The sequence below is a fragment of the Eptesicus fuscus genome, chromosome 15 (genome assembly GCF_027574615.1).
Source record: "Eptesicus fuscus isolate TK198812 chromosome 15, DD_ASM_mEF_20220401, whole genome shotgun sequence".
In the NCBI taxonomy this organism is placed as follows: Eukaryota; Metazoa; Chordata; class Mammalia; order Chiroptera; family Vespertilionidae; genus Eptesicus; species Eptesicus fuscus.
Window position 1 is genome coordinate 77,383,197 of NC_072487.1, and position 27,394 is coordinate 77,410,590.

The 27,394-nt window shown below is 64.6% G+C and overlaps 1 protein-coding gene across 1 annotated transcript in view; it reads right to left on the reverse strand.

Annotated features, from left to right (window-relative positions):
• Window positions 1-2,053: 2,053 nt before the first annotated feature.
• Window positions 2,054-27,394, reverse strand: part of SARDH (sarcosine dehydrogenase) — a 38,975-nt gene continuing 13,634 nt past the window's right edge. The window contains exons 11-21 of the mRNA XM_054727767.1: window positions 26,801-26,942; window positions 25,977-26,060; window positions 24,676-24,789; window positions 20,544-20,682; window positions 18,524-18,637; window positions 17,128-17,275; window positions 15,962-16,055; window positions 5,132-5,294; window positions 4,625-4,793; window positions 3,488-3,623; window positions 2,054-2,851 (exon numbers count right to left, since the gene is read on the reverse strand). Coding sequence (XP_054583742.1) covers window positions 2,726-2,851; window positions 3,488-3,623; window positions 4,625-4,793; window positions 5,132-5,294; window positions 15,962-16,055; window positions 17,128-17,275; window positions 18,524-18,637; window positions 20,544-20,682; window positions 24,676-24,789; window positions 25,977-26,060; window positions 26,801-26,942 — 1,429 coding nt within the window. The 3' untranslated portion in view covers window positions 2,054-2,725. The remainder of the gene's footprint in view (window positions 2,852-3,487; window positions 3,624-4,624; window positions 4,794-5,131; window positions 5,295-15,961; window positions 16,056-17,127; window positions 17,276-18,523; window positions 18,638-20,543; window positions 20,683-24,675; window positions 24,790-25,976; window positions 26,061-26,800; window positions 26,943-27,394) is intronic.

A 27,394-nucleotide genomic window follows, 5' to 3' on the forward strand; every position in this document is an offset into this window, starting at 1 on the left:
CCCGCGGGGAGCTGGGACACGCCTCGCTTCCCTGCCCACCTCCACCTTCCTCCCCTCGGAGCTGCCTCCCGGTTAAGGCCAAGCTCAGCTCTTGGTTTCTGCGGGAAGTAACAGATCAGACTGTTCAGCCAGATCAGCAAAACCCTCCCAGCCTCGAGGGAGGGAGGGGGTGATGGATGGGCCTTGAGTCCCCACTTACACCCGAGCAGACGCCAGCTCAGCGGCCTGCGAGCCACTCATCACAGAGCGAACGGTCTGCACTGCGTCGTATAAATCACGCTTCCCGCGCCGAGTCACAGGGCGATCGTGGGAAATGCCAGAACCGCCCCGAGCCGCCGCCCTTGCTCATCTTACAGCCGGGAGGACAGGCTGGGAAGGGGCCCTCCCTGTGGGGCAGGCCTCTGGCCCTGGTCTCCTGGCCCAAGGAGAAGACCCCTCACCCCACCATGCCCATCTGCCCGAGCTCCCCCTCACCCCACCGAGCCCTCACTGGCCACCACCATTCTGTCCCCAAACACCTGGGAGGCACTGTGCTATTCCAGTCTCGCCAAAGAGGGAATGGGGAGAAATGGCTCACCCAGGGCCCCTGGAGGATTCATGGTGACTGGAAATCACACCCAGTTCTGGAACCTTCCGCCACCCACAGCGACCACTGCCTGCGCCCTGTGCCCCAGGCCCTGGCTCCCACATGGCCCTACCTGACCGTCCTGCCCCGTGTTGCTGACAAAGCTGCCACTGGCCCTGGTCCTGTGATCACACGGAACCAACCCACACGTGCTGCTTCTGCTCCACAGATGGGGAAGCGCAGGCTCAGAGACCTAGTTAGGGGCCGAGGTCCCCAGCGGGAGCCGGGAGCCCAGGAGCCCAGGAGCTGCCCCGGGCCTGACTGCAGTCTGGGCCCTTGGCCTCCGCTTCCTTCCTCGGGAAGCAGGCACCGTGCCCAGTCCTTGTGAAGACCAAGCAGACGCCTGGGGGCCCTTTAGTTCCTGACAACCTGCCAGGGCCAGGACCTACCTGGCCAAGCCCCCAGACTCTCACCCACCTTCTGAACGGTTGGGGTGGTGGCCAGAGTGCAGTGAGGGCCCCATTCCTCCCTCTGCTGTGTGACCCTGGGCAAGTTGCTTTCCCTCTCTGGGCTCAGACTTCCTGCAGCAGGATGAGGCAGGGGAGCATGGGAGGCGGCCCAAGATGGCCTCTGGCACGTGACCCTCATCCCTCTCCACGCGGGTCAGGGCTGTTTCTCCTCGGAGAACAGCAAACACCCAAATGGGCAAAACATGGGTTTCTGAGCTCAGCCCCGAGGAAGGAGTCAGACTAGAACCCAAGTCTGACCTCCTGGTCCTCAGCATCCCCCGGGAAAGGCAGGCTGTGGGATTAACACCGCGCGGCCTGCTCAGGACCTGCAGAGACCGGCGAGGCAGGCCAGGCTGTCGGGGCGTGGCCTCCCAGGCCCCTGTGCCGGAGCCAGGCCTGGGGGGAGCAGGCCAGGCTCTGGTGGGCCTTCGCCGGGGCCTTGGAAAGCCAGAGGCCCCTGTACCCCAGCCCGTGGGCTGGCAACGAGGCCAAGCAGCTGTCCAAAGGCCGTCTGGACCCCAATGTCCTCCCTGGCTACGGCTTGACTAGCCTGGCCCGTCCCAGCTCAGCCCGAAGCCGTGTGTGAGCCCCCGAGAGTGGCCAGGCTGCACCCCAATCACCAGTGCTCCCTGGGCTCTCCTGTGGCCCGTCCTCTCTGTCCCCGGGCATGTCCCCCCGCTTCCCGGAGAGCCAGGGGGGGATTCCTGGTGACTGGAAAGCACACCCGCGCAGGGCAGCTTTGTTGAGGCTGCCTGGCCCCTAGGGTGCCCAGAGGGCAATGACCTCGGGCGGGGGAGCGAGTGGAGGGGCTGGGAGCTGGGCATGCGGGTGGGGCAGCCGGACCCCATCCCGGGCAGGGAGGCAGGGCCACACGGCAGATGCCCCGAGAAGAGCCCTCGGCCAGGCCCTTCCCCAGGGTCCAGAGGAGAGAGACAAGGACGCAGCAAGGACAAAGGCCACCCAGGCAGGAAGGTTCTGTCAGGTTCTTACGGAAACATGATCATCAAGGAGCGCCTGGGGAAACAGGCAGGAGATGGCCTGTCTGCACGGGCAAGGACCCCACACGGGGACTCTCTGAAGGCTGCCGTGTGAAAGCCTGGGCCATGGAGGCAGGAAGGCCTTTCCACCGCCCTGGGACCGGGACAGGCCCTGCGCCCGGCGACCTCAATCAGGGCCAGGGCGGCCTGGCACGTGCACGCTGCCTTCCCTACCGTGCCCAAGGCAGACATTACTAATCAATCCTGCTCTGCCCCGATTGGGGGGGGGGGGGCAGGGGCGCCTTGGACACCTCCACCACCGGAGCAGCAGGCGGAGCCTCCCTGCCTGTCGCTGGGCTTGTCCGCTCGCTCCTCAGTGCCTTCTCGGAAGCCTGTCACGGTCCTGGCCCGAGGCGCCACAGGTGTGTCTGGGGGATGGAGGGACTAGAGCCGGGCCCTCGGGTCCTCTTCCCACCCTCTCCATCCACATGTCAGGTCAGCAGGCCTGGCCTGAGGGCAGGGAGGGACCAAGCTCTGGCAGGGGCCCAGGTCTTGGGCTCAGGGTGGTGCAGGCCCCGGGGGACCCAAGAGGGGGAAAGGCCCTATGGGAGCGTGGGTGGGTGGGGGGAAGGTCTCTGGCGGCCTGAGCAGCTGGGGCCCTGCCCGTAGGCCCGTCAATAGATCCCCTTCACTCTCTTGTTGTCAGGGTCAAAGGGAGACTTCAGGTGAGCCCGGGCAGGGTAGGCCACCCCCATCCTCTCCAGGCTGTAGTCCCCACTCTTCACGAAGTCCGGGGAGACCTAGGGGCAGAGGAGAGACGCCATCACTTGGGACTTCCTGGTGGGTGCTGGGCCCACACCTGCTGCTTCTCGGAGCAGGATCTCGGCCTCGCTTCCCCCCCGCGAGCAAGCCAACCCTGCGCAGGGCCTCCCTGAACCAGGGCCTGCCCAGCGGGGGGATCCTGCGCCCCAGGCCCAGCGGGGGGAGCCTGTGCCCCAGGCCCAGCGGGGGGAGCCTGCGCCCCAGGCCCAGCGGGGGGAGCCTGTGCCCCAGGCCCAGCGGGGGGAGCCTGTGCCCCAGGCCCAGCGGGGGGAGCCTGCGCCCCAGGCCCAGCGGGGGGAGCCTGCGCCCCAGGCCCAGCGGGGGGAGCCTGTGCCCCAGGCCCCTGGGTCCAACAGAGCCAGCGTCTGGCAGGGATAACACAGGGCTGGGCCCCACGGAAGATGTCTGGGGGTTCTGCCCTGGGGTTAGGGGAGCCCTTTCTCCCGGCACTCAGGACTGGGTGGAAAAATGAAAAACACACAAGGAGTGAGGCGGCTTCTCGGCCCGGCCACGTGGCCCCGTGGCCCCCGGGCAGGGGGACAGGCCGTGGGGCCAACACCTTAAACAGCGGCCACCAAGCTGCCATGTGGTCCTCGCTAACACCCCCGACTCACCGGCCCGCCGCTGGGGTCCCGGATGTAGCCGTAGGCGAGGGTCTTGTCGATGGTGAAGCCGAAGTCGGCCCTGCGCACGTGGCCCACCACCTGGCCGTCCCTCCAGATGGCCTCCAGGCCAAACATGGGCACTTTCCTGGGAGACGCAAGGGAGAGACTGGGACCCAGAGCCCCATCCCCGGGAGACACCTGGCGGGAGGGGGAGGCTGGAGCCCCAAGACCCCCACACTGAGGGGACGAGCCTGGAGGGGGCGGTGTCCAGGGGGAAGCGGCCTGGGCCCCGTCCGTGGAGAGGATGGGGGGAAGGAGGGTCTGTGAACATGTCCCGTCTCCTATGGTGCCACCTCCAGGTGAGGAGACAGGCTCGGGAGGCCCCGCCTCCCCCGAGGGCAGAGCCGAGGGCGGGCGCTCCCTGTGGCTGCACGGCCAGCATCCAGGCAGGGTCGCCGCTGAGGACGGGACCGCAGGGCGCCAGCCCTACGCTGTCTGTGCCCAACCTCGCCGAGCTGCTCCAAGGAGGGCGCCGCGGATGGTGACACAGCCAGCTCTGCTCGCCCTCCTCCCACCCCCCGCCTCCACCCCCGTCACTCCCGACACCTCTGAAAGCCCCAGGCTCTGGGAGCGGGCGCTGTCACCCCCAAACCCACAGGCCAGAGCCCGCCCTGGAGACGGCTGCCGCTCGGACGCCACAGAGCCGTGGCTCGGACACGGCGTGGACGGTCACCTCAGAGTGACTCCGCCCACCCACGTGGAACCCAGGTGCCCAAAACCAGGGACGCCGTGGCCATGGCTGAGCAGCAGGTGCAAAGCCGCCCCCGGGGAGGCAGAGGGCAGGTCCCGGAGAGGGGCTCCTCTCCGGGGCAGGAGGCCCCCGTCCCTGGCACCCATGGTCCCATATGCAAGTGGAGTGGCCCCAGCCTGGCCCTGCCCGCCCCGTCCCCTAGCCCGGAGCCCCGGGGAGGATGTAGCTGGGACACGGGGAGGGCCTGCGCGGTGACTGGGAAGCTGCCTCGAGGCCGGCCAGCCTCCCGAGGCCTCTGCCTGGGCCGCCCCCGGGTGGTGGCTCGGCAAGACCTTCCTCCTCTGAGACCCGCGGAGGCAGGTGAGCCGTCCCCCTCGCCCCGGCGGAGCACTCACTCGTCCACGGTGAAGCAGACCAGGCGCCTGCGGAGGCCGGCCGCCCGCTGCCGCTGCAGGGCCTCGCGCCCCAGGAAGGGGACAGCGGACTTGAGCTTGCAGGTGAAGGCCAGGCCCGCCTCCAGGGGGCTGTCGTCCGGCCGCAGGTCCGCGTGCCAGTGCCGGTAGCCTGTGCGGAGGGACTGGCTCAGCGCCCCGGGCCAGGCACCACCGGTGTCGCAGCCTCACACACCGGGCTGGGACCTGGGACGGGACAGGCTCGCGGAGGCCCTGGCGGCTCTCAGGACAGGACGTTAGGCACCGAATCCAAACTGAGCCTGGTCCTTCACACCCCAGCTCCCCGCCGAGGGGGGTCAGAGGACCCGCTGGGGGAAGGCCCGGGTCACGGGCAGTGGGCGGAGGGAGTGTCACAGGGGAGGAGGGGACAGACCTGGGGAGTAGCAGCTCCCCGGCCCCCGGGGGGCTCCAGCCGCCCGCCTGCCCCCGCCCCCCAGGACTTGTGCGCACCTTTCTCGATGCTCAGCGAGTCGATGGCCCGGTAGCCGGCGTTGACGAGGCCGTGCTTGGCGCCCGCTGCCATCACGGCCTGGTACACGGGCACACAGGACGGCCTGGGGACGTGCAGCTCCCAGCCCAGCTCCCCCACGAAGGACAGCCGCATGGCCCGCACCTGGGGGAGTCACAGCGCTCACTTGGGGCGGTCCCATTTCACCATTGTTATCGGCTGGCCCTGGGCCCCGGCCCGCCTGCCACCGAAACGTGGGGTCTCCGAAGAGACTTCCCAGGAGCCCTCGGGAAACATGTGAGGGGAGCAGGGGGTCGCGCTGGGAGAGAGCGGACAGTTCCCAGGACTCAGCTCTCCTCTACGTGACCGTGTGAGGGCCCTGCAGCCCCCAAACCAGCGACCCCAAACTGAGGCTGGAATCACCAGAAGGGACTCCCTTCCGGTTCTGGGGCTGGAAGTGCCACCACGGTGCCGGCCCGGCGCTCCCTCCCGGGCTCTGGGGGGACCTTCTCCCCACTCCCCTGGCCTCTGGGCGCTCAGTGGCTGTGGCTGCGTTACCCCACCCTCTGCCTCCGGCGCCACGTGCCTCTCCCCTGCGGCGCCCTGTCTCTGTCTCTCATCAGGGTTCCTGTCCCTGGACTGAGGCCCCGTGTGGAGCAGGAGCAGCTGTGACAGGGACAGCGGGTCTCTGCGTGTGTCCCTCACACATGTGCACCACCAGCGGCTGCGCGAGGCCACCACCAGCCCGGGGTCACTACGGGCAGCAGCATGCGACTGACCCGCACGCTGGGTTGGGTGGCGCGTCATCTAGACACCCCGCAACCGGGTCTGCGTCCAGGCCTACGGGCAGGTCCCGCACCCACAGGTCCCGGTGGGGAAGGCCTGAGCGCTCAGCCCAGGGACCGTCCAGCTCACAGAAGGGACAGTGAGAGCACAGCAGGTCAGAGGTCATGGAGAGGGAGGAGCAGGTCACAGAGGTCACCGAGAGCAAGGCAGGTCACGGAGAGCGAGGAGCAGGCCCCGGCACTGCTCCGGCTGGAAGGCCCGCCAGGGGCAGCTCCGCCGGGACACGTCCACCGGGAGAGTGGAGGCCGCGCTCCTGGCCGCAGAAGCACAGCCGGGGGGCCGGCTGGAAGGCCCTGGGCGCCCCCGCCGCTCGGAAAACTCAGCATCGACAGAGGACGTGCTGCTGGCGCTGCCTCGCTCCGGGTGTAAGCTCCAGGCCTCAGCAGAGCCCGCCCGCCGCCCGCCCGCCTGCCTGCCTGCCAGCGGGTGCTCCTGTCAGGCAGCCGCGCCGAGCCCTGGCCCAAAGCCAGTCTCATCCGAAACAGACAAGTCCTCAGTAAAGCTCCCCACTGGCAGCCCGAGATTGAGGATTCCAGTCTGACACCCCCCGTCGGAGTGAGAGGGTCGGCCCGCGGCTTCCTTGAATCACGGGTGGGACGCAGCCCCTTCCCAGCTCTGGAAGCCACGGTGGGGCTGCTGCAGCTGATTCCCACCCCTCGCAGGCTCAGCCACGGGGGCAGAGTAAATGCTTCCTGAATGAAGAACACGGGCGGAGCAGACGGACCCCCGCTTCCCGGCCAAGCGAGGGCGCGGGGGGCAGCCAGGGGCCTAAGGCCACGGCGTCACTGGTTCCCAAACGCCCTGCTGTTCTCCCGGAAGCGGGAAGAGGGGCAGTGCTCACTCCTGCGGAACACGGGCTCCGGGTCGGCCTCTCTGACCTCAGTGTTCCCATCTGATAAATGGGCGGAGGCCAGCGCTGTGAGCACCAACTTCACGGGAAGCCAGTGCCTGCCACACAGCCACCTGCCAGCACACGTGGGCGTGGAGGGGCTGTAAGAGCAAGCCCCAAGAAACCGTTGTAAACAGCCCTGCACTCACTCTTACGGGACCCGCAGGCAGTGGGCGGAGTCACAGAATCGTGGAAGGTTCTCAGGGAGGACTTCAGCCGGGTTTTGCTAAACCCTTTTCTCACCCTAAGAACATTACTGGAACTAATAAACAATAAACATTCAGCGAGGCGGCAGAGGGCACAACCCACACACACCATCAGCTGTGCTTCTACACCCAACCATGGACAATCCGAAAAGGAAACGAATAAACCCAACCACGGAGGTGAAAGACGACAAAACTTTGGTGGAAAAAATGCAAGAAGATACAAATAAATGGCAAGACAGCCCATGTTCATGGATTGGAACGCGCAGTATCGTGACAGTATCAACACTACGCGATCTACAGGCTGAATGCAATCCCTATCGGCATCCCCATGGCTTCTGGCAGAAACAGAAAAGCCCACCCTAAAATTCACAGTCACAGGGACCTCAAACAGCCAAAACAATCTTGAGAAAGAAGAACGAGGCTGAAGGACTCAACTTCCTGATCTCAAACATCCTACGAAGCTGCTACACGCAGAACGAAGCCAGACCAATCAGCCCGTGGGAAGACAGGAGGGCCCAGAATAAGCCCTGTGTGCATGGTCCACGGTCTTCCACGGGGATGCCAAGACACACAACAGAGAAAGGGCGGGCTCTTCAGTGTTGGGAAAGCAAATACCCACACGCAACTGAATGACGCTGGACTCGCACCCGCACCGGATGCAAACATTCACGCTAAATGACTCAAGACCAAGTGTCAGGCCTGAAACTGTCAGACTCTTAGAAGAAAACAGGGGAGCAGCTTTATGACGCGGGACTCGGATGATCTCTCAGACTTGACACCGAAGGCGCAGACAACAAAAGCAAAAGCATTCTCGTGGGACTACGTGTCATCACGTGGGAAAACCTCTGCGCGCCAAAGGATGCGGTCAGCAGCGGGAAGGCCGCCTGCAGGCTGGGAGACACTCTCGACAAGTCACAGATTCAATACGGCTTAGGACCCAGAACATACAGAACGGCAGCTCAACAGCACACAGACCACTGATGCAGAAACGAGTCCCGGACTCGAACAGACGTGTCTTCCAAGATGCTACACCAACGGCCAATGAGCATTCGGAAAGATGATCAGTATCACTGAGCATCAGAGAAATGCAAATCAAACCGCGATGAGATGACCTCACCCCTTTTAAAACACACCCGTGTTGGCGAGGATGGAGAAACTGGAACCCTTGGGCACAGGTGGGGGTGTAAAATGGTGCGACTGCTCAGGAAGACAGGATGGCGGCTCTGAGAAATGAAGAGAACGGCCATACGTCAGCCATCCCATTTCTGGGCATACACCCGCAAGAACTGAAGGCAAGACCTCAAACTGCCGTTTGCCCGCCACGTTCACAGCAGCGTTAGCACCACAGCCAAGAGGCGGAAGCGACCCGTGTCCGCCCACAGAGAAACGGACCAACAGTGTGATGCGTCGACGCAACGGCATCGCATTCAGCCGTGAAAAGGCCGGAACTCCGACACCTGCTGCCACACGGGTGAGCCCGAGGACGCGGCGCGGAGGGAAACAGGCCGGTCACGGAAAGACGTGTTCTGTGTGACTCCGTGTGCGGCACCGAACGCAGGCCAACGTGCAGCGACGGACAGGATGGCGGTCATCAGGAGCTGGGGGGGGCTGTTCACATCACGTGGCGATGTGAGTGTGCCCAACACGCTGAGCCACGTGCCTGAAAGGGTGAAGATGATGAAAGCGAGACGAAGCACGCTCTTCTCCACGACTGGGCACCGGCAGCCCAGAGGACTGTGACTTGTCCTCTCGTGACGCTCCGGGTGCCAGGAGGGAGGGAGAGAGGCCGTGGCGCCATCCCAGACCACAGGGCTCTACAGACCCACCCAAACCCTTCGGTGGCAGGGGCTGTTCTCAGGTTTCACTGACATGTGCACCAGGGGGCTCGGTGCGTCACGGAACTCCCGCCAGCTCTCCTTGGAGATGACTCAAGTCCAAGGGGTACGGGGTGCCCGCCTGAGCCCAGACCCAAGGCCCTGCAGGTGCCCAGGTCAGGGAGGCCACGGCGCTCCCGCGGATGCTTTGGGCCATGCGCCATCAGCACAAGCCTGGGCGCACCTCTCAGTCCACCCCGCAGGGGGCTAAGCAGCTGTGCCCACATGCCCACCTTTTCAGATCACATCAGCTCATGGCGGTTTCACCAGTTCCCAGCGTTTGGTTGTGTAACAGCACGGCCGACACAGCAGGCACAGCCACCAATCTTGGTCACCCCTTAAACAGTGAGGACCCCAGAGGCCCAGAGGCAAGGGGCGGGCGGGGACCAGAGCACGAGCTGCTCTCTGCAGGGCCCGTGGCCCCAACCCCACAAGAAGCACGTTGGTTGTATGTTCAGATAATCTTCATTTTTTAAAACCCTCTGAGGGCTCCGAAGACATCCTGGACTCTCAAAACATCCTGCTGTGGGGTGTGCACTCTCTCTCAGGGGTCTGGTTCAAAAGGCTAAGGTGTGATGGCGATGGTGGTGATGGTGGCGGCGGCGGCAATGGTGGTGGTGGCAATGGTGGTGATTATTGTGATGGCAGTGATGTTGGCGATGATGGTGGTGGTGATGGTGGTGGTGGCGATAATGGTGGTGGTGGTGATGGTGGTAATGTTGGTGGTGGTGGTGGTGGTGGTGATGTTGGTGATGGTGGTGGTGGTGGTGGTGGTGATGGTGATAATGGTGGTGGTGGTGATGGCAGTGATGTTGGCGGTGGTGGTGGTGGTGGTAGCGATGGCGATAATGGTGGTGATGGTGGTGTGGTGATGGTAGTGATGGTGATGGTGGTGGTGATGGTAGTGATGTTGGCGATGGTGGTGGTGATGGTGGTGGCGATGGCGATAATGGTGGTTGTGGTGGCGATGGTGGCGATGTTGGTGGTGGTGGTGGCGGCGGCAATGGTGGTGGTAGCAATGGTGGTGATTATTGTGATGGTGGTGAAGATGGTGGTAGAAACTAGTTTTCCAAGAACCAGGATAAAAGTAAATAAAAGGTGTGATGCTCAAAGGTGCGATTGTATGCATCTGACCCTCTCCGAGGATGTGGAAAGCACCATGGAACTGTCCGGTCCTCGGGGCACCTCTCTGGGCCTCTGGAATGCCAGGTCGGCCACAGCCCGGACGCTCCTGAGAGGAAGCGCACCTTCCCCCTGGGCCGGCCTGGAGTCGGATTCCGAGCTGCGAATGACAGCTGTGGGTCACCCCGAAAGGCGCTGCCTGCACCCACAGAGGACGCAGGGCAGCAGAGCCGGACACTCAGCGCCCCCTGCGAGGAAGGACGGGGCTCCCTGGAGGAGGTTCTGGAATCTCTGATGCACACGCCCCAGGTCCCTCAGCACCACCAGCCGCATTCCAACCACACGTGTCCTCATGCCCCAGCCAGACACGCTGCCCGCACGGACACGGGAGGAGGGGCTGCAGGTGCTCGGGGCCACGGCGATGCCGCACAGGCTGCGAGAAGGACCTCTCCGCCGGCAACCAGACCCATCGCCAAGGCCGTCTGCGTGGGGTGGCCGCGTCCGGTGCCCCTTTCTAGAACGTTTGCGGGCGAGAGAACCTTCCCCCCTCGAGTAAGCAAACCCGTGAGGACTTCACATGGTCAGGGAGAGAAGTTCAATTTCCTCCTGACCTGAAGTTAACGTTCAGGAGAAAGTCGCTGTATCGCTGTGTCTCATCTGAGCCTGCAGCCCGGCGCCTGCTGCTCTGCAGAGGGGCCCCGGTCCTCACCGAGGCGCCGCGACACCACGTCTGGCCGGTGACCACACCGGGGACCGTTTCCCACCGGGAACCTCCATGGCCTTGAAGCCGATGTGTGGGAAGTAAGGCCATCTGGTCAGTTGGCTGCCGAGGGGACAGCGTCGCCGCCCTGTCCTGCCTCTAGGAATGCAGGCTCATGGAAGCCCGGCCTGAGCCAAGCATCTCGGAGAATTATTGCAAAACCCGGACACTGCTCGGCTGGGGACACTGCTCAGCCAGGGCCCCGCCCGGCCGACTGCTGTGAGCGAGGGTCCCGGGGGCGCAGCGGGGGCCTGACGTGCAAGCTGGGCCGGGGCTGCGGTCTAGGCTCAGGGCCCGCCATCCGCGCCCTGCAACCAGGAGGCCTTGCCGACTGCACAGGCCCCCATCCCTCCCCCACATCTGCTTGGCCGGAGCCCAACGATCTCCCATAAACACTTGGCCCAGCCCTGCGCTCCGGCCCCAGCGTCTCTTCACATTGAGGGATGGGGCGCCAACACGCGCCAAAGCCAAGACAGGATCTTGCTTGGGAGAATGTGAAATTCCCCGGCCCCGGGAGAAGGGCCGTCTGCGCAGACCTGTGGGCCGGCCCAGAAAGGAGCGTAGACATTGTCTAGCCTTGGCGCTACAGATGGGGAAACTGAGGCCTGAGAGGCAGCCCCAAAGAAGGCTGGGGTGGGACTGGAAGCCAGGCCTGCCCAGCCCCCAGCTCTATTGACCAACGGGGTGACATTGCCCATGAGCCCTCGGGTTCTGTGCTGACCCAGCTTCCACCCAAGCACATCTGTGACCCCAACCACAGGCCTCTCTTCCATCCGTGTTTCTCTTGCCAAGACTTGACTCTCCCTCCTCGGACTTGTCCCTGGAACCCTCCTCATTCTGATGTCAGCTCCTTGGGGAGTGCCCCCCCCCCCCGGCCCAGGCCACCCTCCAGTGCAGGCTGGCCTGTGGCTGCAGGACCCTGCCCGACCCCCAACCTCAACCCGGGTGTGACTCCTGGAGGGGGCTGGCCGGCGCGGAGGTCTTCGGGAGGAGACAGACAACTCCAACGCACGATGACCCACAGGACGGAGTCAGGGTCGCAGTGAGGCTGTGGGAGGGGCACGGCCGAGGGACGCTGGTCACGGGGCTCCGAGGAGGAGACACGGCCCCGCGTCAACGCCCAAGCACAGGGGCTCACGGAGCTGAGCGAGGGGACGTGGCGCTCAGAGCGGCGCTCAGGGAACATGTAAAAGGACAAGAAACCGACCGCCAGGCCGTGAGGGAAGGAAGCCGCGCACAGATGTGCACGCAGGGTGGTCCCGCCTCCGCGTCAGCATGCGGCCAGAGTCAGGAAGAAGGAAGCACCTGGGGCCTGTCTGTCTCTCTGTCTGTCTCTGTCCCTCTCCCTCTCTCCCTCTCCCTCCCTCCCTGATTGCTGAGTTAGGGCTTCCTTTACTCATCCTCATTTGGCACAGGCCCCCGGGATTTTCAATGAAACGCTGATGCCCAGACAGGCAAGCAAGCTTTGCGCCAGCTTCTCCTGGAATCTGCTTAACGACCGACCCCCGTCCCGTGCCAGGTCCACCCCGTCCCGTGCCAGGTGGACAGAGGGAAGGCTCAGGGAGGCCGAGGGTTGCGCCAGGCCCGGCACCCTCAGCCCCATGCGGCATTTGGTTGGAAGCAGAGGCGGGCACGTGCAGTAAATCCTTTTGGACAAAACCAGTAGCCAACCCTGGGGCCAGGGCGGGGAGGAGCCCGCACACCCTAACCCCGCCCCCCACCCATGTCTGCCTGCTTATCACCCGGGGAGAGGTTCACCCCGAGGCCCAGCCTCTTTCCCGCCAGCCCTGCTCAGAGCCCGGCCGCCACGGCGCGGCCAGACCTGGGAGGTGGCCAGGGCGGCCCCAGGGGCAGGGAGGCAGCCGGACCCGCCATCCAAGACCACGTTCCAGGTGCCTCATGGGAGCGCCTGGCTGAGAGGGGAGTGTTCCCACCTGGTCCTCTCCCCAACTCACCCCCACCCCAAACCACAGAGGCTGAGCGGATGCCAAGCCTCCCAGCTCAGACGCTGCACGGGCCCAGGAGCTGCAACGGGGTAGGCGGGGTGCAGCCACCACCCCGGCCGAGCTGTGCTGCTCCTGCGAAGTGCCCACCCTCTCTGGTCCCAGCGGGCAATTTGGCACCGAGGAGTCAGGAAGCGAGCTAGACAGATTCCCCCTCCCCAGCTTCCTGCTCCCCCAGCTCGGCCTCTGCAGTGAAGGCGGGAGCGGAGCCCGCGCCTCCTGGGCTCCCTCCGCAGAGCGGCCTTTATCTCCGTCCCCCTGGCAGCCTCCTCGCCGATGTCATCGCGATGCTGTTTATTTGCTAACAGGACCCAGACGCGTCCGACCTCCAGACCCTCTGCGGGCCAGCATGGCCCCTGACCAACGCTCCCTCCCACTCCCTGCCCGAACCCCCAGATGGACACAGGAGATGAGAAAAGGACCGTCTGTCTGTCCACCCAACCTGTCCTCATGGTCCCGTCCGCTTCAGGGACACGTATCTGTGCACTCTTCCTGTTTTATTGGCCGGGCAGCCCACCCAACCTCTCTGAGCTCAACTGGAAGGAACATCTGTCCTCCAGGGTGACGGGGACCTGGCCATGACTGCTGCCCGTGGCGGCCACCCTGCCATGGGTAACCCTGCAACAGTGGCTGCCCACAGCGAGTCTGTCCCCTGCTGCCCGTGGCGGCCACCCTGCCATGGGTAACCCTGCAGCCGCAGAGGACACTCGCTCATGTCTGGACACATTTTCGGTCACAACTGGAGGAGTCCTGGCATCGAGCAGCCTGAGGGCAGGGACGAGGTTTACACCCACCGCACCCAGGACAGCCCAGCACAGCACATCTGCTCCCGGTGTCGGCAGCACCCGAGGAGGTCAGTGCGCGGAATCCTCGTGTCAATGCACCTAGAGCGGCGCCTGGTACAGCGGGCCTGGTACAGCGGGCCTGGTATACACCTGGTACAGCGGGCCTGGTACAGCGGGCCTGGTACAGCGGGCCTGGTATACACCTGGTACAGCGGGCCTGGTACAGCGGGCCTGGTACAGCGGGCCTGGTATACACCTGGTACAGCGGGCCTGGTACAGCGGGCCTGGTACAGCGGGCCTGGTATACACCTGGTACAGCGGGCCTGGTACAGCGGGCCTGGTACAGTGGGCCTGGTATACACCTGGTACAGCGGGCCTGGTACAGCGGGCCTGGTACAGTGGGCCTGGTATACACCTGGTACAGCGGGCCTGGTACAGCGGGCCTGGTATACACCTGGTACAGCGGGCCTGGTACAGCGGGCCTGGTATACACCTGGTACAGCGGGCCTGGTACAGTGGGCCTGGTACAGTGGGCCTGGTATACACCTGGTACAGCGGGCCTGGTACAGTGGGCCTGGTATACACCTGGTACAGCGGGCCTGGTACAGCGGGCCTGGTATACACCTGGTACAGCGGGCCTGGTATACACCTGGTACAGCGGGCCTGGTACAGCGGGCCTGGTATACACCTGGTACAGCGGGCCTGGTACAGTGGGCCTGGTATACACCTGGTACAGCGGGCCTGGTATACACCTGGTACAGCGGACCTGCTACAGTGGGCCTGGTATACACCTGGTACAATGGGCCTGGTACAGCGGGCCTGGTACAGTGGGCCTGGTATACACCTGGTACAGCGGGCCTGGTATACACCTGGTACAGCGGACCTGCTACAGTGGGCCTGGTATACACCTGGTACAATGGGCCTGGTACAGCGGGCCTGGTACAGTGGGCCTGGTATACACCTGGTACAGCGGGCCTGGTACAGTGGGCCTGGTACAGCGGGCCTGGTACAGTGGGCCTGGTATACACCTGGTACAGCGGGCCTGGTATACACCTGGTACAGCGGGCCTGGTATACACCTGGTACAGCGGGCCTGGTATACACCTGGTACAGCGGGCCTGGTATACACCTGGTACAGCGGGCCTGGTACAGCGGGCCTGGTACAGTGGGCCTGGTATACACCTGGTACAGCGGGCCTGGTACAGCGGGCCTGGTACAGCGGGCCTGGTACAGTGGGCCTGGTACAGTGGGCCTGGTATACACCTGGTACAGCGGGCCTGGTATACACCTGGTACAGCGGGCCTGGTATACACCTGGTACAGCGGGCCTGGTATACACCTGGTACAGCGGGCCTGGTACAGCGGGCCTGGTACAGCGGGCCTGGTACAGTGGGCCTGGTATACACCTGGTACAGCGGGCCTGGTATACACCTGGTACAGCGGGCCTGGTATACACCTGGTACAGCGGGCCTGGTACAGCGGGCCTGGTACAGTGGGCCTGGTATACACCTGGTACAGCGGGCCTGGTATACACCTGGTACAGCGGGCCTGGTACAGTGGGCCTGGTATACACCTAGTACAGCAGGCTACAGCGGGCCTGGTACAGCGCCTGGAACACTGGGCCAACACAGCAAACAGTGGCGGGTGTTACTTACACTGTCTGCTCCTCCCCTTGGCCTCAGTAATGCAGAGGGAAAGTCACGGTCCCTAATTTCCAACAAGGACACTGAGGCCCAGGAAGGGACGTGCTGACCCAGGCCGGACCAGGCACCTGGCCCCACGGGCTCTGAGGAAGCCGGTTCTGACAGGGCCCCGACTGTCCACAGTCTCCGAAGCTTCAGGTCCTGGGTCCCGGCCTGTCTGAGCTGGGGGTGGGGGTGGGGATGCCCCTCGGGACCGGTAGTGCTCCCCCGAGCAGCCCTCCTCCTCCCACACCCGCCCTGCTGGTGGGCGAGAGGGGAGACACAGCAGGATCTGGAGACCTGCCCAGCTGCCCCAGCCCCGCCGTCCCGAGGAGGCAGAGGAAATAACGCGTCACCCGATGTGGGAGGGGACCCCGGGCGGCTGTGCAGGTGGCAAGGCTGAGGCTGCCTTCCTGGCAGAAGCCTGGGACTGAGTCCCCTGTGCCAGGTGCCAGGAGGAGCTGGGGTGATGCCGGGCTTAGACCCAGCACCCCTAGAGGTCTTGACAGCTGGTGGGCAGGACCGGGGTCTCTGTGCACAGTGGGGACCCAGGCTCTGGGAGGTAAATAGCCTTGCCCGAGGGCACTGGGGTTCCCCAGTGCCAGCCCCGGTGTGTTCCTTCCAGCAGGCGGCTGCCGCCCACAACCCGGGGACAGCGGGTACCTACCAGGTGCCCGGCGGCGCGCACCAGCTTGTGGGTGGAGAAGGGGAAGGCCTCGTTGCTCAGGTCGGCATCAAGCACCTCCTGGAGGATGGCCCGGCTGTGAGCGAGAACAGAGTCGGTCAGTCAGTCAGTCAACCAACACTTGCTGGCACCCCTGGGTGTGTGCTCCGTGCCAGGAGGGACTGGGGACAGAGCGGTGAGCGGGACCAATCCCTGTGCTCGTGGGGCACTGACAGCAGGCCTGGTGCTAATGAAGGCACAGCAGGACGCACACACACGAAACAGGCAGAGAAAGCAACAATGAAGGAGCAGGCGACCCGGTGGAGGCCAGACCCACAGACACGCTCTCAAGGGCTCCTTCCTCGGGTGGGTGAACAGAGGCTGGGACGGTGACCTAACCATCTTCGCCACCCCATCCGACCACATCTCCTGCTGCCCTGCATCCCCCCCCACCCCCACCCCCGCTATAGACCTGGGTCCCCACAGGCAACCCGAATTCAAACACTTGACAGTTCAGGTACACGAGCCACTCAGATTCTATGCGATTGCTCTGCCAGGACCCACTGGGCACCTGCTGCGTGCCGGGAGGGAGGCCGGCCAGTCTAGGGCCAGCGGGGAGACGCTGGCACAGGCTGGCAGCCCACAGGTGCCGGTGAGTGGCTTCTACACGATGTGCTTCCCCTCTTGCCCCCCACCCCTGGGTTCCTCCTCCGAAGCCCAGCCAGAGGGGCCTCTGGAAAGTGCGCAGCTGCCCGAGTGCCCCTTTCTGGACGGGGCTCCGCGGGGGGGAATCCTATAAACACAGCAGAGTGAACGGAGGGTGAGTGCGCGGCCCTCCGGCGTCTCACGGGCTCAGGGAGGTGCAGAAAGAGGCAGGTGGCCTCTCCGTGCAGGACAGGCTCTCAGCCCAGGCAGGACCGGGCCTGGCTCTGCCCACTCCCAGAGCGTACGTGATTCTGAGACGTGACCCCTGAACCCTGCGATACCGAGTCACACGGGAAGTTTCTCTGCATTTTAGAGCTTTGAAGACGGTTTATCCCGCGTGGAATCGCTAGCTTCCCCCGATCGCTGAGCTAACCAGACTGTCCCATTCTGGACAGTAAGGGCTTCTGCCCACGGGTCCCAGTTGGAGGGACTAGGGCCGGGGCCCAGGTGCCCCCTCTCCTCACCTGGCTGGGCCCTGGATGCTGATCATGCCCAGGTCCTCTGAGCTGTCGATGAGCTGGCACCGGAACCGCTGGTCCTGCAGCACCGAGGTGATGTGGGACCAGTTGTGCTGGGCCACGGCCCCGCCCACAGCCAGGTAGAAGCCGTCCCCTGGAAGGGAAGCAGCGCCTTAGGGGGGGCCTGAGGCTTGGGTTGAGAGAGTGACCAGCAGAGCAGCGACCTCACCAGGGCCCTGGACCCTCACGCACAGGACAAAGCGTGGGGCTGTCACTGGGGGAGACCGGGGTGTGGGACCCTGAGGACCGCCCACATCAAGGGAGCACTTTCCTGGGAGAGTCTGAGGCTTTCGCCCCTTTTCAAAGGCTCCTGATCTGGGAGCGTGGGAGCCCGACACCAGGTCGCCACGGGAGATTCCGGCCCCATATCGGCAGGGCGGGCAGCCGGGGACCCCGCTCCTTTCCTCTGTGAGCGGAGAGTCCCCTGCCAGCTTCCATGTCACTCCGTGTGCCCGTGTCCCTGGGTCTCGGGCACCCCGCCCGGCCCAGATCAGGATTCGCTGAGGCTGGCACTGGTGGACCTGGCCTGCTGTCTCTCATCCCAACACCGGAAGGGCTGGGACTAGACCAGAGGCCAGCCCAGGCCGGGCCAGCTGCAGGCGGGGCGGGGAAAGGCGCGGAGTGTCAGGGCGGAGCCCGCAGGGGCGCTGGGGCGCGGGGCACCGCAGCCTGGACTGGGTCCCGCACTTGGCGGCATGGCCAGCTGCTCCCTGCGGGCTTGTGTCCGGGCCCTTGGCGGTCAGAGGTGGTTCAGAGCCACCGTTCAGGGCTGCGTGTGCGCCACCTTGATCCGACGCAGATCGCCGCGTGCCCCCGACTTCCTGACGGAGCAGGCGCCGTGCACACGCGTGTGCCACACACGCACACTTGGCGGACTCGCACCTTCCGAGCAAGAACTGAACGGCTTTTAAAGCCGAAGCTGAAACCCAGTCTGCGTGCGGCGCCCGCGCATTGGTGTCCCCGGGACCTGCAGCGCCTCCGTGTCCCTCGCCTTCCTCGTCACAGCACCAGCGCCTGCTCCCCGCCCCCACCCGCTCCTCAAGCCCCGGGCGGGCCGAGAACCCACTGGACCCCAACCGGGAGCCCCGGGGGGACCCAGACAGTCCACTGGGCAGATGTCCACGCCGAGGGGCTCGCTCCGCCCAGTGGGAGGCCGCCTTCGCCCGGGCTCAGCCTCGGGCAGGAGAGCCGAGCAGCCACGCCACGGCCGCCGCGAGCGCCAGGGGCCGACGGGCTCACCGGGCACAGGCCGCCCGCCGGGCACACGGGGCACAGAGCGGCGCTCAGCGCGGGGCCGCCCCTCCCGCCAGGGCACGGCCGCCGGGCCGGGCCGGGCTCTCACCTTCGAAGGCGGGGGCGAGGGGCGAGGCCGCGGGGCCGGGGGCCAGGCGGCTGACGGTCAGGTCGCTCTCGGTGCCGCCCCGCGGGTTCAGCATGCAGGTGTACACGGTGGCGCCTGCGGGAGGGGGCCGTCTGTGCCGCGACGCACGCAGGCAGCAGCACGCACGCACGCAGGCGGCACGCACGCACACAGGCTGCACGCACGCAGGTAGCACGCACGCACGCACGCACGTAGGCGGCACGCACGCAGGCAGCACGCAGGCGGCACGCACGCACGCAGGCTGCACGCACCCAGGCAGCACGCACGCACGCAGGCGGCACGCACGCGGCATACACGCAGGTAGCACGCACGCACGCACCAAAGACCCCTCCCCCCTCTGCCCGCGGGAGAAGCAGGAAGGAGGTCCCTCTTCTTGCAGCGTCTCCCACTGACCCCCCCCCCCCCTGCCCCCAGGATCCGCGTCCCATCCACCCGGGTTCCCCGAGCACCGTGCCTGGTAGCGGAGGCTCCACAGAGCCTGCAGGATAAATGGTATGTGATGGGGGCGGGGCGGGGGGAGTGAATGGATGGGGTGGGGGAAGGTGGGCGGAGGGGGTGCAGGGGTGAGGGGTGGATGGGAAGGTTGGAGGGCAGATGGGTGGAAGGCGGAATGGGTGAAGGGGGAGTAGATGGGTGGAGAAGTGAAGGGGTGGGAGGAGGTGATGGTGGGAGGAGGTGATGGTGGGAGGAGGGGATGGGATGGGTGGGCAGGTGGGAGGAGGGGATGGTAGGAGGAGGGAATGGGATGGGTGGGAGGAGGGATGGGATGGGTGGGCAGGTGGATGGGTGGGAGGAGGGATGGTGGGAGGGAGGGGGTGGAGGAGGGAATGGGATGGGTGGGAGGAGGGATGGAATGGGTGGGCAGGTGGATGGGTGGGAGGAGGGGATGGGTGGGAGGAGGGATGGGATGGGTGGGAGGAGGGATGGGATGGGATGGGTGGGAGGAGGGATGGGATGGGTGGGCAGGTGGATGGGTGGGAGGAGGGATGGTGGGAGGGAGGGGGTGGGTGGGAGGAGGGGATGGGATGGGTGGGCAGGTGGATGGGTGCGGCAGGATGGCTGGTGAGTGGGTTCTGGGAGCACTGAGGGAAGTGAGTGGAGTGCAGAGCGCAGGTGGGTTGGTGGGCTGGCTGGAGAGATGGTGTTATGGGTGGAATTGGGTCCCCGAAAAGGTGTTGGAGTCCCCTCCCCCCGTATCTGTGAGCGTGGCCTTGTCTGGAAACAGGCTCTGGGGAGACGTAATCACGTAAAGGCAGGTCGTGAGCGCGGGTTCTAATCCAATGTGGCGGTGTCCTCACAGGAGGAGGAAATGCAGGGAGGAGGCCCTGTGGCCTCAGAGGCAGAGACCGAGAGACAGGAAGGAAGGACAGCCGCAGCCAGAAGCCGGGACGGAGGCAGGAGGGTCCTCCCGAGCGTCAGGCAGCGTGGCCCTGTGACACCTGCTGTGGGTCGCAGCCACCCTCGGGACTGATACAGAGCACGGGGGAGGGTGGGGGTGCCTGGGTGGGTAAGATGGTGTGTGGGTGATAAAATAGGAGAGGACTGTCCCAATATTACATAACACACATTAAGAAATTATTCGTTCTTTCTCTGAAGTTCACACTTAACTGAGCATGGGTGTTTATTTAATCTGGAACCTTATCTGGGGCAAGCATTCCTGGGGGTGGGTGGGAGGCCCCCCCAGTGCCAGGGGACATTTACTGGGGGCCTCAAATCCTTTCTGGAACCAAGTACAGGGGCAGCAAGGGATGGGGAAGGGGCAGCAAGGGTGGAGGGAGGGGTGCAGGGAGGCCGACAGTCCTGGGCCTGGGATTGGTGGTAGGGACACAGGGATCTGGACAGGGGCCCAGGCCAGGCCGAGGGGCAGAGCATGTGCTGGAGGAACCCAGAGATGCCACCTCATTCCAGTGCCCAGAGCTGTGCCAGGAGTTCTGCCTGGAGCTGAAGCCTGACAGGAACATGGCCCGCCCTGGCCGCGTACCTGGGGGTCGGCTGACGTCGGCAGAGAACAGCCAGTCGGCAGCCTTCCTCGCGTCCACGCCCACCAGGTAGAACTTGCCGAAGTAGGACATGTCGAACACAGCCGCCGCCCCTCTGCAGGCCAGGCACTCCTGCCTGATCTGGAAGGGCGGGGGGTGGGTGCCAGGGGCTCTGAGACGTGCCCCCCCCCCAGGATCATGGGCACTGGGGCTCTCTGCTGCCACCCACTCTGAGCCTCCCCTCCGTCCCCTCCAGCTCAGAAACACCGTGACATCTCGGACACAGGGACACACCCAGCGTAGATCATAAGCCATAAAAGCAAACCTAATACTTTGAAAGGATTAAAGTCATACACAGCATGCTCTTCGACCACAATGGAATGACACTGGACATGTAGCAGGACGCTGGAAAACTCTCAGGTCAGTGCAACTGAGCAACAGCCAACAGATCAGCAAAAATCGCAAGGGGACTTAGAAGACATTGAGCGGAGTGACAATAAACACGTGACGTATGAAAGAATTTTAAAATGCTTACGAATAAACGTAACAAAAGTACCAATTGGAATTAAAAACTACAAACTATTTTTGAAATAAATCAAAGAAGGCCTAAGCAAGTGGGAAGACATCCGTGTTTGTGAAAGACTTACTGTTGCTAAGGTGAAAACACTCCCCAAATGGACCTACTGTTTCAACACCATCCCTACCAACATCCAGCTGATCCGTGGCAGAAATCGCCAAGCTGACTCCACAATTCACATGAAAATGCGAGGGACCCAGAATATTCAAAACAACCTTGAGCCCTCGCTGGTTTGGCTCAGTGGATAGAGCATTGGGCTAACCGGAAGGTCCCGGGTTCAATTCTGGTCAAGGGCACATGCTCAAGTTGTGGGCTCGGTCCCCAGTAGGGGGTGAGTAGAAGGCAACCGATCAATGATACTCTCTCATCATCGATGTTTCTATCCCTCCCTCTCCCTTCCTCTCTGAAATAATTTTTTTAAAAACTCTTGAAAAGGAAGAACAAAGCTGAAGGATTCACACTTCCTCAAAACTTGCCACAAACTGCCGAAACCGGTGTGGCTCAGTGGATGGAGCGTCGGCCTGCGGACTCAAGCGTCCCAGGTTCGATTCCGGTCAAGGGCATGCACCTTGGTTGCGGGCACATCCCCAGTGGGGGGTGTGCAGGAGGCAGCTGATAGATGTTTCTCTCTCATCGATGTTTCTGGCTCTCTATCCCTCTCTCTTCCTCTCTGTAAAAATTCAATAAAATATATTTTAAAAAAAACAAAAAACTTTACACAAACTTACTACAAAGCCACTGTAACCGAGACAGGGTGGTGTAACCTCCGGACAGATGCATAGATCAACAGAGTAGAATGGAGGGAATTCCAGAAATAAACCCTCACATGGATGATTTCCAACAAGGGGGCCCCAGGCAATGCAGTGGGGGAAGGAGACTCTTCACGCAGCGGGGCTGGGACGTTGGCTGTGCACTCACACGAGAATGAGGCCGGACCCCGACCTCACACCGTCCACAAAACGTCATCAGAACGGGTCACAGACCCAAGTGTAAGAGCTGAGACTGTGACACTCCTGGGAGAAACAGGAGTAAATCTTTGTGAACTTGGGCTAGGAAACGTTTTCCTAAACACAACACCCACAGCAGAGGGACAGGCGAGCAACACGGCAGCCCTGCCGCATCTGAGTCAAGAACTTCTCTGCTGCCAACAGCGCCACCAAGCAATGAGACGACAGCCCACAGAACGGGGGTGTCTGCAAGTCGTTTATCTGGTGAGGGATTTGTATCCAGAATCCATAAAGAATTCTCATAACTGCCCTCACCAGTGTGGCTCAGTGGATAGAGCGTCGGCCTGCGGACTGAAAGGTCCCGGGTTCGAGTCCGGTCAAGGGCATGTACCTTGGTTGCGGGCACATCCCCAGTGGGGGGTGTGAAGGAGGCAGCTGATCGATGTTTCTCTCTCATCGATGTTTCTAACTCTCTATCCCTCTCCCTTCCTCTCTGTAAAAAATCAATAAAATATATATTTTTTTAAAAAGAATTCTCATAACTCAAAACAGGTAAATGACAGAATTTAAAGATGAGCAAAGGGTCTGAATAGACATTTCTCCCAAGAAGATACACAGATGGCCAACAGGCACATGCAGGGATGCCCACAGCATCAGGCATGGGGAAACGCAGCTCAGATCTGCAGGCTACGCCTACCCCCCACTGTGATGGCTGGACTCAGACAGGATGGGGCAAGGGGCGTGGGCCACATGGCCGGGGGGGGGGGGGGGGGGATGGAAAGGGGCGTGGTCACTTTGAAAACAGCCGGGGTTGCTGAGAACCCTCAACACCGAGTTCCTGCACGACCCAATGACTCCTCTGCTGGGCGTCCATCTCCCCGGAGAGGTGGACACGTGTCCACATGCAGGCTTGCGTGCACGTGATCACAGCAGCCCAAACGTGGGAACAAGTGGAGTGACCCCCCGGCTGGATGGATAAACAAAACCTGGTCCATCCGCAGGATGGAGCCTTGTCCGGAGCCAGTGGAGAGCTCCGCCCCCTGCAGACACCAGGCAGGCAGCCCTTCCGGAGCCCCGCCCCCCGCGCCCCCCCCCACCCCCCCCCCCCCCCCCCCCGCCTGCACTGCTGGGCCTGGACCAGAAGCCGAAGCAGCTTCCTGGCAGATCCACGTCTCCCCGCCTGGGCAGTGCCAACGGCCAACGCTGAGAACAAGCGCGGGGCGTCCATGGGCTGGAGGCCGCAGGAAGCCAAGTTGCCCCCCCCCCCCCCCCAGATCTCACAGCGGAGCGTCCACAGCCTTAGAAGCTGCGGGTGCAGAGGCGCCAGACGGAGCCCCACTCGCTCCCCAAGAGGCGGCCCGGGGACCCTGAGGTGTAATGCACGTGCCTCCCCCCCATTTCAGAAGCCAAGGCTTCAGGGGCCCCCACGGAAGCGGGCTCCGGGGCAGTCGAGGGGTGATGGATGGCTCCTTCCCTCTGGGGTGGCTGCTGAAGGTTGAGGCCCAGTGCAAAAAAGACCAAAGTGTGGGTCCTTGTTCAAAAGTAGGAGTCCGGCCCTGGCCGGTTTGGCTCCGTGGATAGAGCATCGGCCTGCGGACCAAAGGGTCCCGGGTTCGATTCTGGTCAAGGGCACGTTATCTTGGTTGAGGCTCCTCCCTGGCCCGGGCCCTGGTCGGGGCTCGTGCAGGAGGCAACCAATAGATGTGTCTCTCTCACATCGATGTTTCTGTCTCTCCCTGTCTCTTCCCCTCTCTCTAAAAATCAATGGAAAAATACCCTCGGGTGAGGATGACCAAAAAGCACGAGGAGTTTCAGGGCGCGGCCACAGAGCGTTACCGCCCAGGCGCTCCTGAGTGCGGCCCCGTGTCTGCGCAGGTGGCCGCCCAGGAAGCTGGCTGTGCGGTGTGACCCCCAGCGCTGCGGCCCCTTGGGGTGGGGCCTCCCTGGGCGCTGGCACCCCTGGCTCGGGCCTTGGCTCCACTCCTGCACAGAGGCACGTGTGGGCGTCACCCCGCCTCCCCCGACGGCCACGTGTGCGGACACAGCGACGTTCTGCTTCGTGACCACCTGACAGCGTGGCGAAGAAGCCGGCCTGGTGCGTCCGCACTGGCTGCCCCCGAGATCGCCCCGTGTGGCCCAGGCCCCTGTCACCTCCACCCAGAGTGGGAGCTCGGGCGAGGGGCAGGGAGCTGCCAGGGGCCCTGTCTGGCCAGCCTCCCCCACCCACGTGTGGAGTGAGGGGCAACCAGCGGCCCAGACCACGGACCCTCCCCAGCGGCTCCGCTCTGTCATCCCAGAAGGTCTGCTCTGGGCTCGGAAGGAGGGGTCATCGCTAGTAAAGCTGACCGGGCGCCCAGTTCTGGACGAGGCTCAGGGGGCCGAGGCCCCGGCCTGAGGCCACACAGCCGGACCCAGGCCCGCTGCCCGGAGCGGTGCCGCTGCCCCAGGCCGCGTCTCGCAGTGGGGCAGGGGAGACATCACCTGACTCCTGGAAACGGAGTCAGCCCCAACGGGCATGGGACGGAGCCAGGAGCTGGGCACTCTGCGGGCCAGGAGGCCGGCCCACAGAAGCCCCGGCTCTTCCTGGGGGGGAGGGGGCACAGCACTCACCACCTCGTGGTGGGGCGGGAAGTCGAAGGTGTACTCGGCCCCCAGCAGCCGGTTGTAGGCGTAGTCCTGGTGCGCCTGGTGCCCGTAGGCCCCGTAGTAGTCGTAAGCGAGGACCTGGGGAAGGAGCCTGCTCGACCTGGTCCCACCCCCATCCTCCCCCTCCCCCACACAGATACCGGGCTGGTCCCACAAGGACAGACACCCAAGACCCATAAACCCACACAAGTGACACCGTCATCGCGGAGCGCGTGCGTGGTGGTGGGTCTGTGAGCCAGTGGGGCCCCCGGGGGCTGGACAGGAAAGTGCGTGAAGTCGAGGTGTGGGGAGATGGGGAGGCAGGAGGGGTCCACTGGGACCTCAGGGCTCTCAACGCCCAGGCAGTGGGGGGCGGCCAGGGACGGGGATGAAGGAGGGGGTGGCCCAGCGCCACCCCTGAGGCTGTTGCCATGGCAGTCGGGGACCACGTCCTGCTCAGAGTGCCCCTCTCCTAGGAGGAGGGTCCTTGCTGCGGTGAGGAAACAGGCGCAGGGACATGAAGACTGGTCCCGGGTCCCGGGGGGTGTCAGACAGAGCGTGGCCCTCACCGGGGGTGCACCGGGAGGCGCTGGGCCCCTGTGGGGAGGTGGGTCCTACGGGCCCCAGGAGGAGGGACGGTGCCCAGTGGGGCTCAGACCGAGCGGAGGCGTGAGGGAGCTCTAGCTCCCGCTCCCCTGTCGATGGCCCGGAGCACTCTGGGGGATGTGGGTTGCTATGGAGATGGAAGAGGGGTTGTGCTGGGAGGGGATGGCGGAATATAGCAACAGGAAAGGGGTTTCATTTGTTCCCATCAGGACCCAATACTTCCCCAGCGGCTTAAAGCCTCCCGTGCCGCCTCGAGGGCCGCCCCAGGGGTTCACAGACAGGGTGGTCTGACCCTTCTGAGGGCCTGGGCCCTTGGGGGACACTGGTGGGGGTCGGCGGGGGGTGGAGCCCCAGGAGGGCGCCCCGAGGCCAGGATGGTGTGAAATCCCAGCTTACAGGCAACACAGAATGCATCACCTCCTGCGAGCCTCCCACTCACACAAATGAGCAGTTGCCGTTGCCAAAAATACGTGAACCAGATTATGAGGAGACGCTCTGATTTCTCCTGCAAACCGGGGGGTGTGCCCGGCCCGCTGCGGGCACCAGCTTCCCGGGGCCAGGGCCCTGTGGGCGGCGGCACTGCGGGGGCCTCGGGGAGCCAGTGCCCCGGAATCACAGGCAGCCGGACGGGCTCAGCGCCCGAGGCGGGTGGCGGGTGCGGGAGGACAGGGACTGCTCACCGGGGCCGCGCCTCCGGGGTTGAACCATCCTGGCCGCTCCCAGCCGTGCCGCTCCTGGAACACACAGCCTCGCGCGAGGAGCTCCTGGGGGGGGGGGGGGGGGGGGCAGCACCCTTCATGCCGGGCCAGACACCCCATGCAGGACAGACAGCGACCGGACCTGCCACGTCACCCCAGGGCATATGGGCCTAGAGATCCTGGCCCGGAGCCGGGACACAAGCCCAGGCGCCCTCCCCACAGAACCCCAGCCGCACCCTCTGCTGAGGACTGAGCCCCTGGCCTCACACTCCCATGCGGAAGCCCCGAGCCCAGGGCCATGTGTTTGGAGATGGGGCCTCTGGGAGGGACTGGGGTGAAATGAGATGGTGAGGGGAGGCCTGTCCTTCCAGGGACGCGACCCTGCTCTGTCCCCCACGTGCGGACAAAAGGGCGGCCGTCCCAACGCCAGGAGAGCCGGTGGGCGGGGCCTCCAGCCCTTGGGGAGTGGGGTTCTGTGCTGAGGCCGCAGCCCCTGGTGGTGCGTGGTGGTGGCCCAGCAACCCCCCTGCCAGGTGTGACCCAAGAGGAACGACAGACATGGAGCTGCGCACGCAGGAGCGCGTCTCCTCCGCGGGCCGCCGTCTGATGGCGCCCACCTGCCGGGGGACTGCACACACCTGCCCGGGCACCTCCCCCAAGAACCCCCCTTCCCCCCCCCCCCCCGTGCCAGCGGCCGGGGAAGACCCCAGGTGCGCGAGTGAGCCAGCCGCCCGCCCGCCGGTGGGGCCCCACAGGCACTGCCTCCCCAACACCCCACCGCCGAGGGGAGCCGGCCGCCAGCGCACCTCGTGCAGCGGGTCCGTCCGCATGTTGCGGCCCGCCAGCGGCTCGTCGTGCGGGAAGACCACCGCGTAGTTCTTGGCGTAGGACTCGTGGCTGCGCTCGCGGATCCAGCGGCGGTGGTCCGTGAGCGAGTGGTGGAAGCGCCTGTCACAGGTGGAGGCACCGTCACTGCCGCGGCGGCCGAGGACCAGGGACCCAGGCAAAACCCCACCCCCAGCCTGGGAGGCACCGCCCCTGCCAGGAGGGGGGGCCGAGGCGTTCACCGCCTCCCTCAGCCCCCCTCCCGGCCCAGCTCTCGGGGTGCCCTCCCCGTGCCCTCTGCCTCCCAGCCACACACCGGCCCTGGGAAGGCTCTGCGGGAAGGCGCTGGCGGAGGGAGCCAGACCCGGTCCCAGCTGGGCAGGGGCTGGGCAGGCCTTGGCTGCTGGGACACGGTGGTGCGCAAGGCCCCGGGGACAGCAGCCAGCCGGGCCGGGTCAGACACGGGGTGCCTGCCCCTGCAGACAGCCCTGGTGACCCCAGGCAAGTCCCCGCCCCTCGGTGCCTCCTCCTCGCTGTTGGTAGCAGGCGGGGCTGGTCCATCCCCAGGGCCCCGC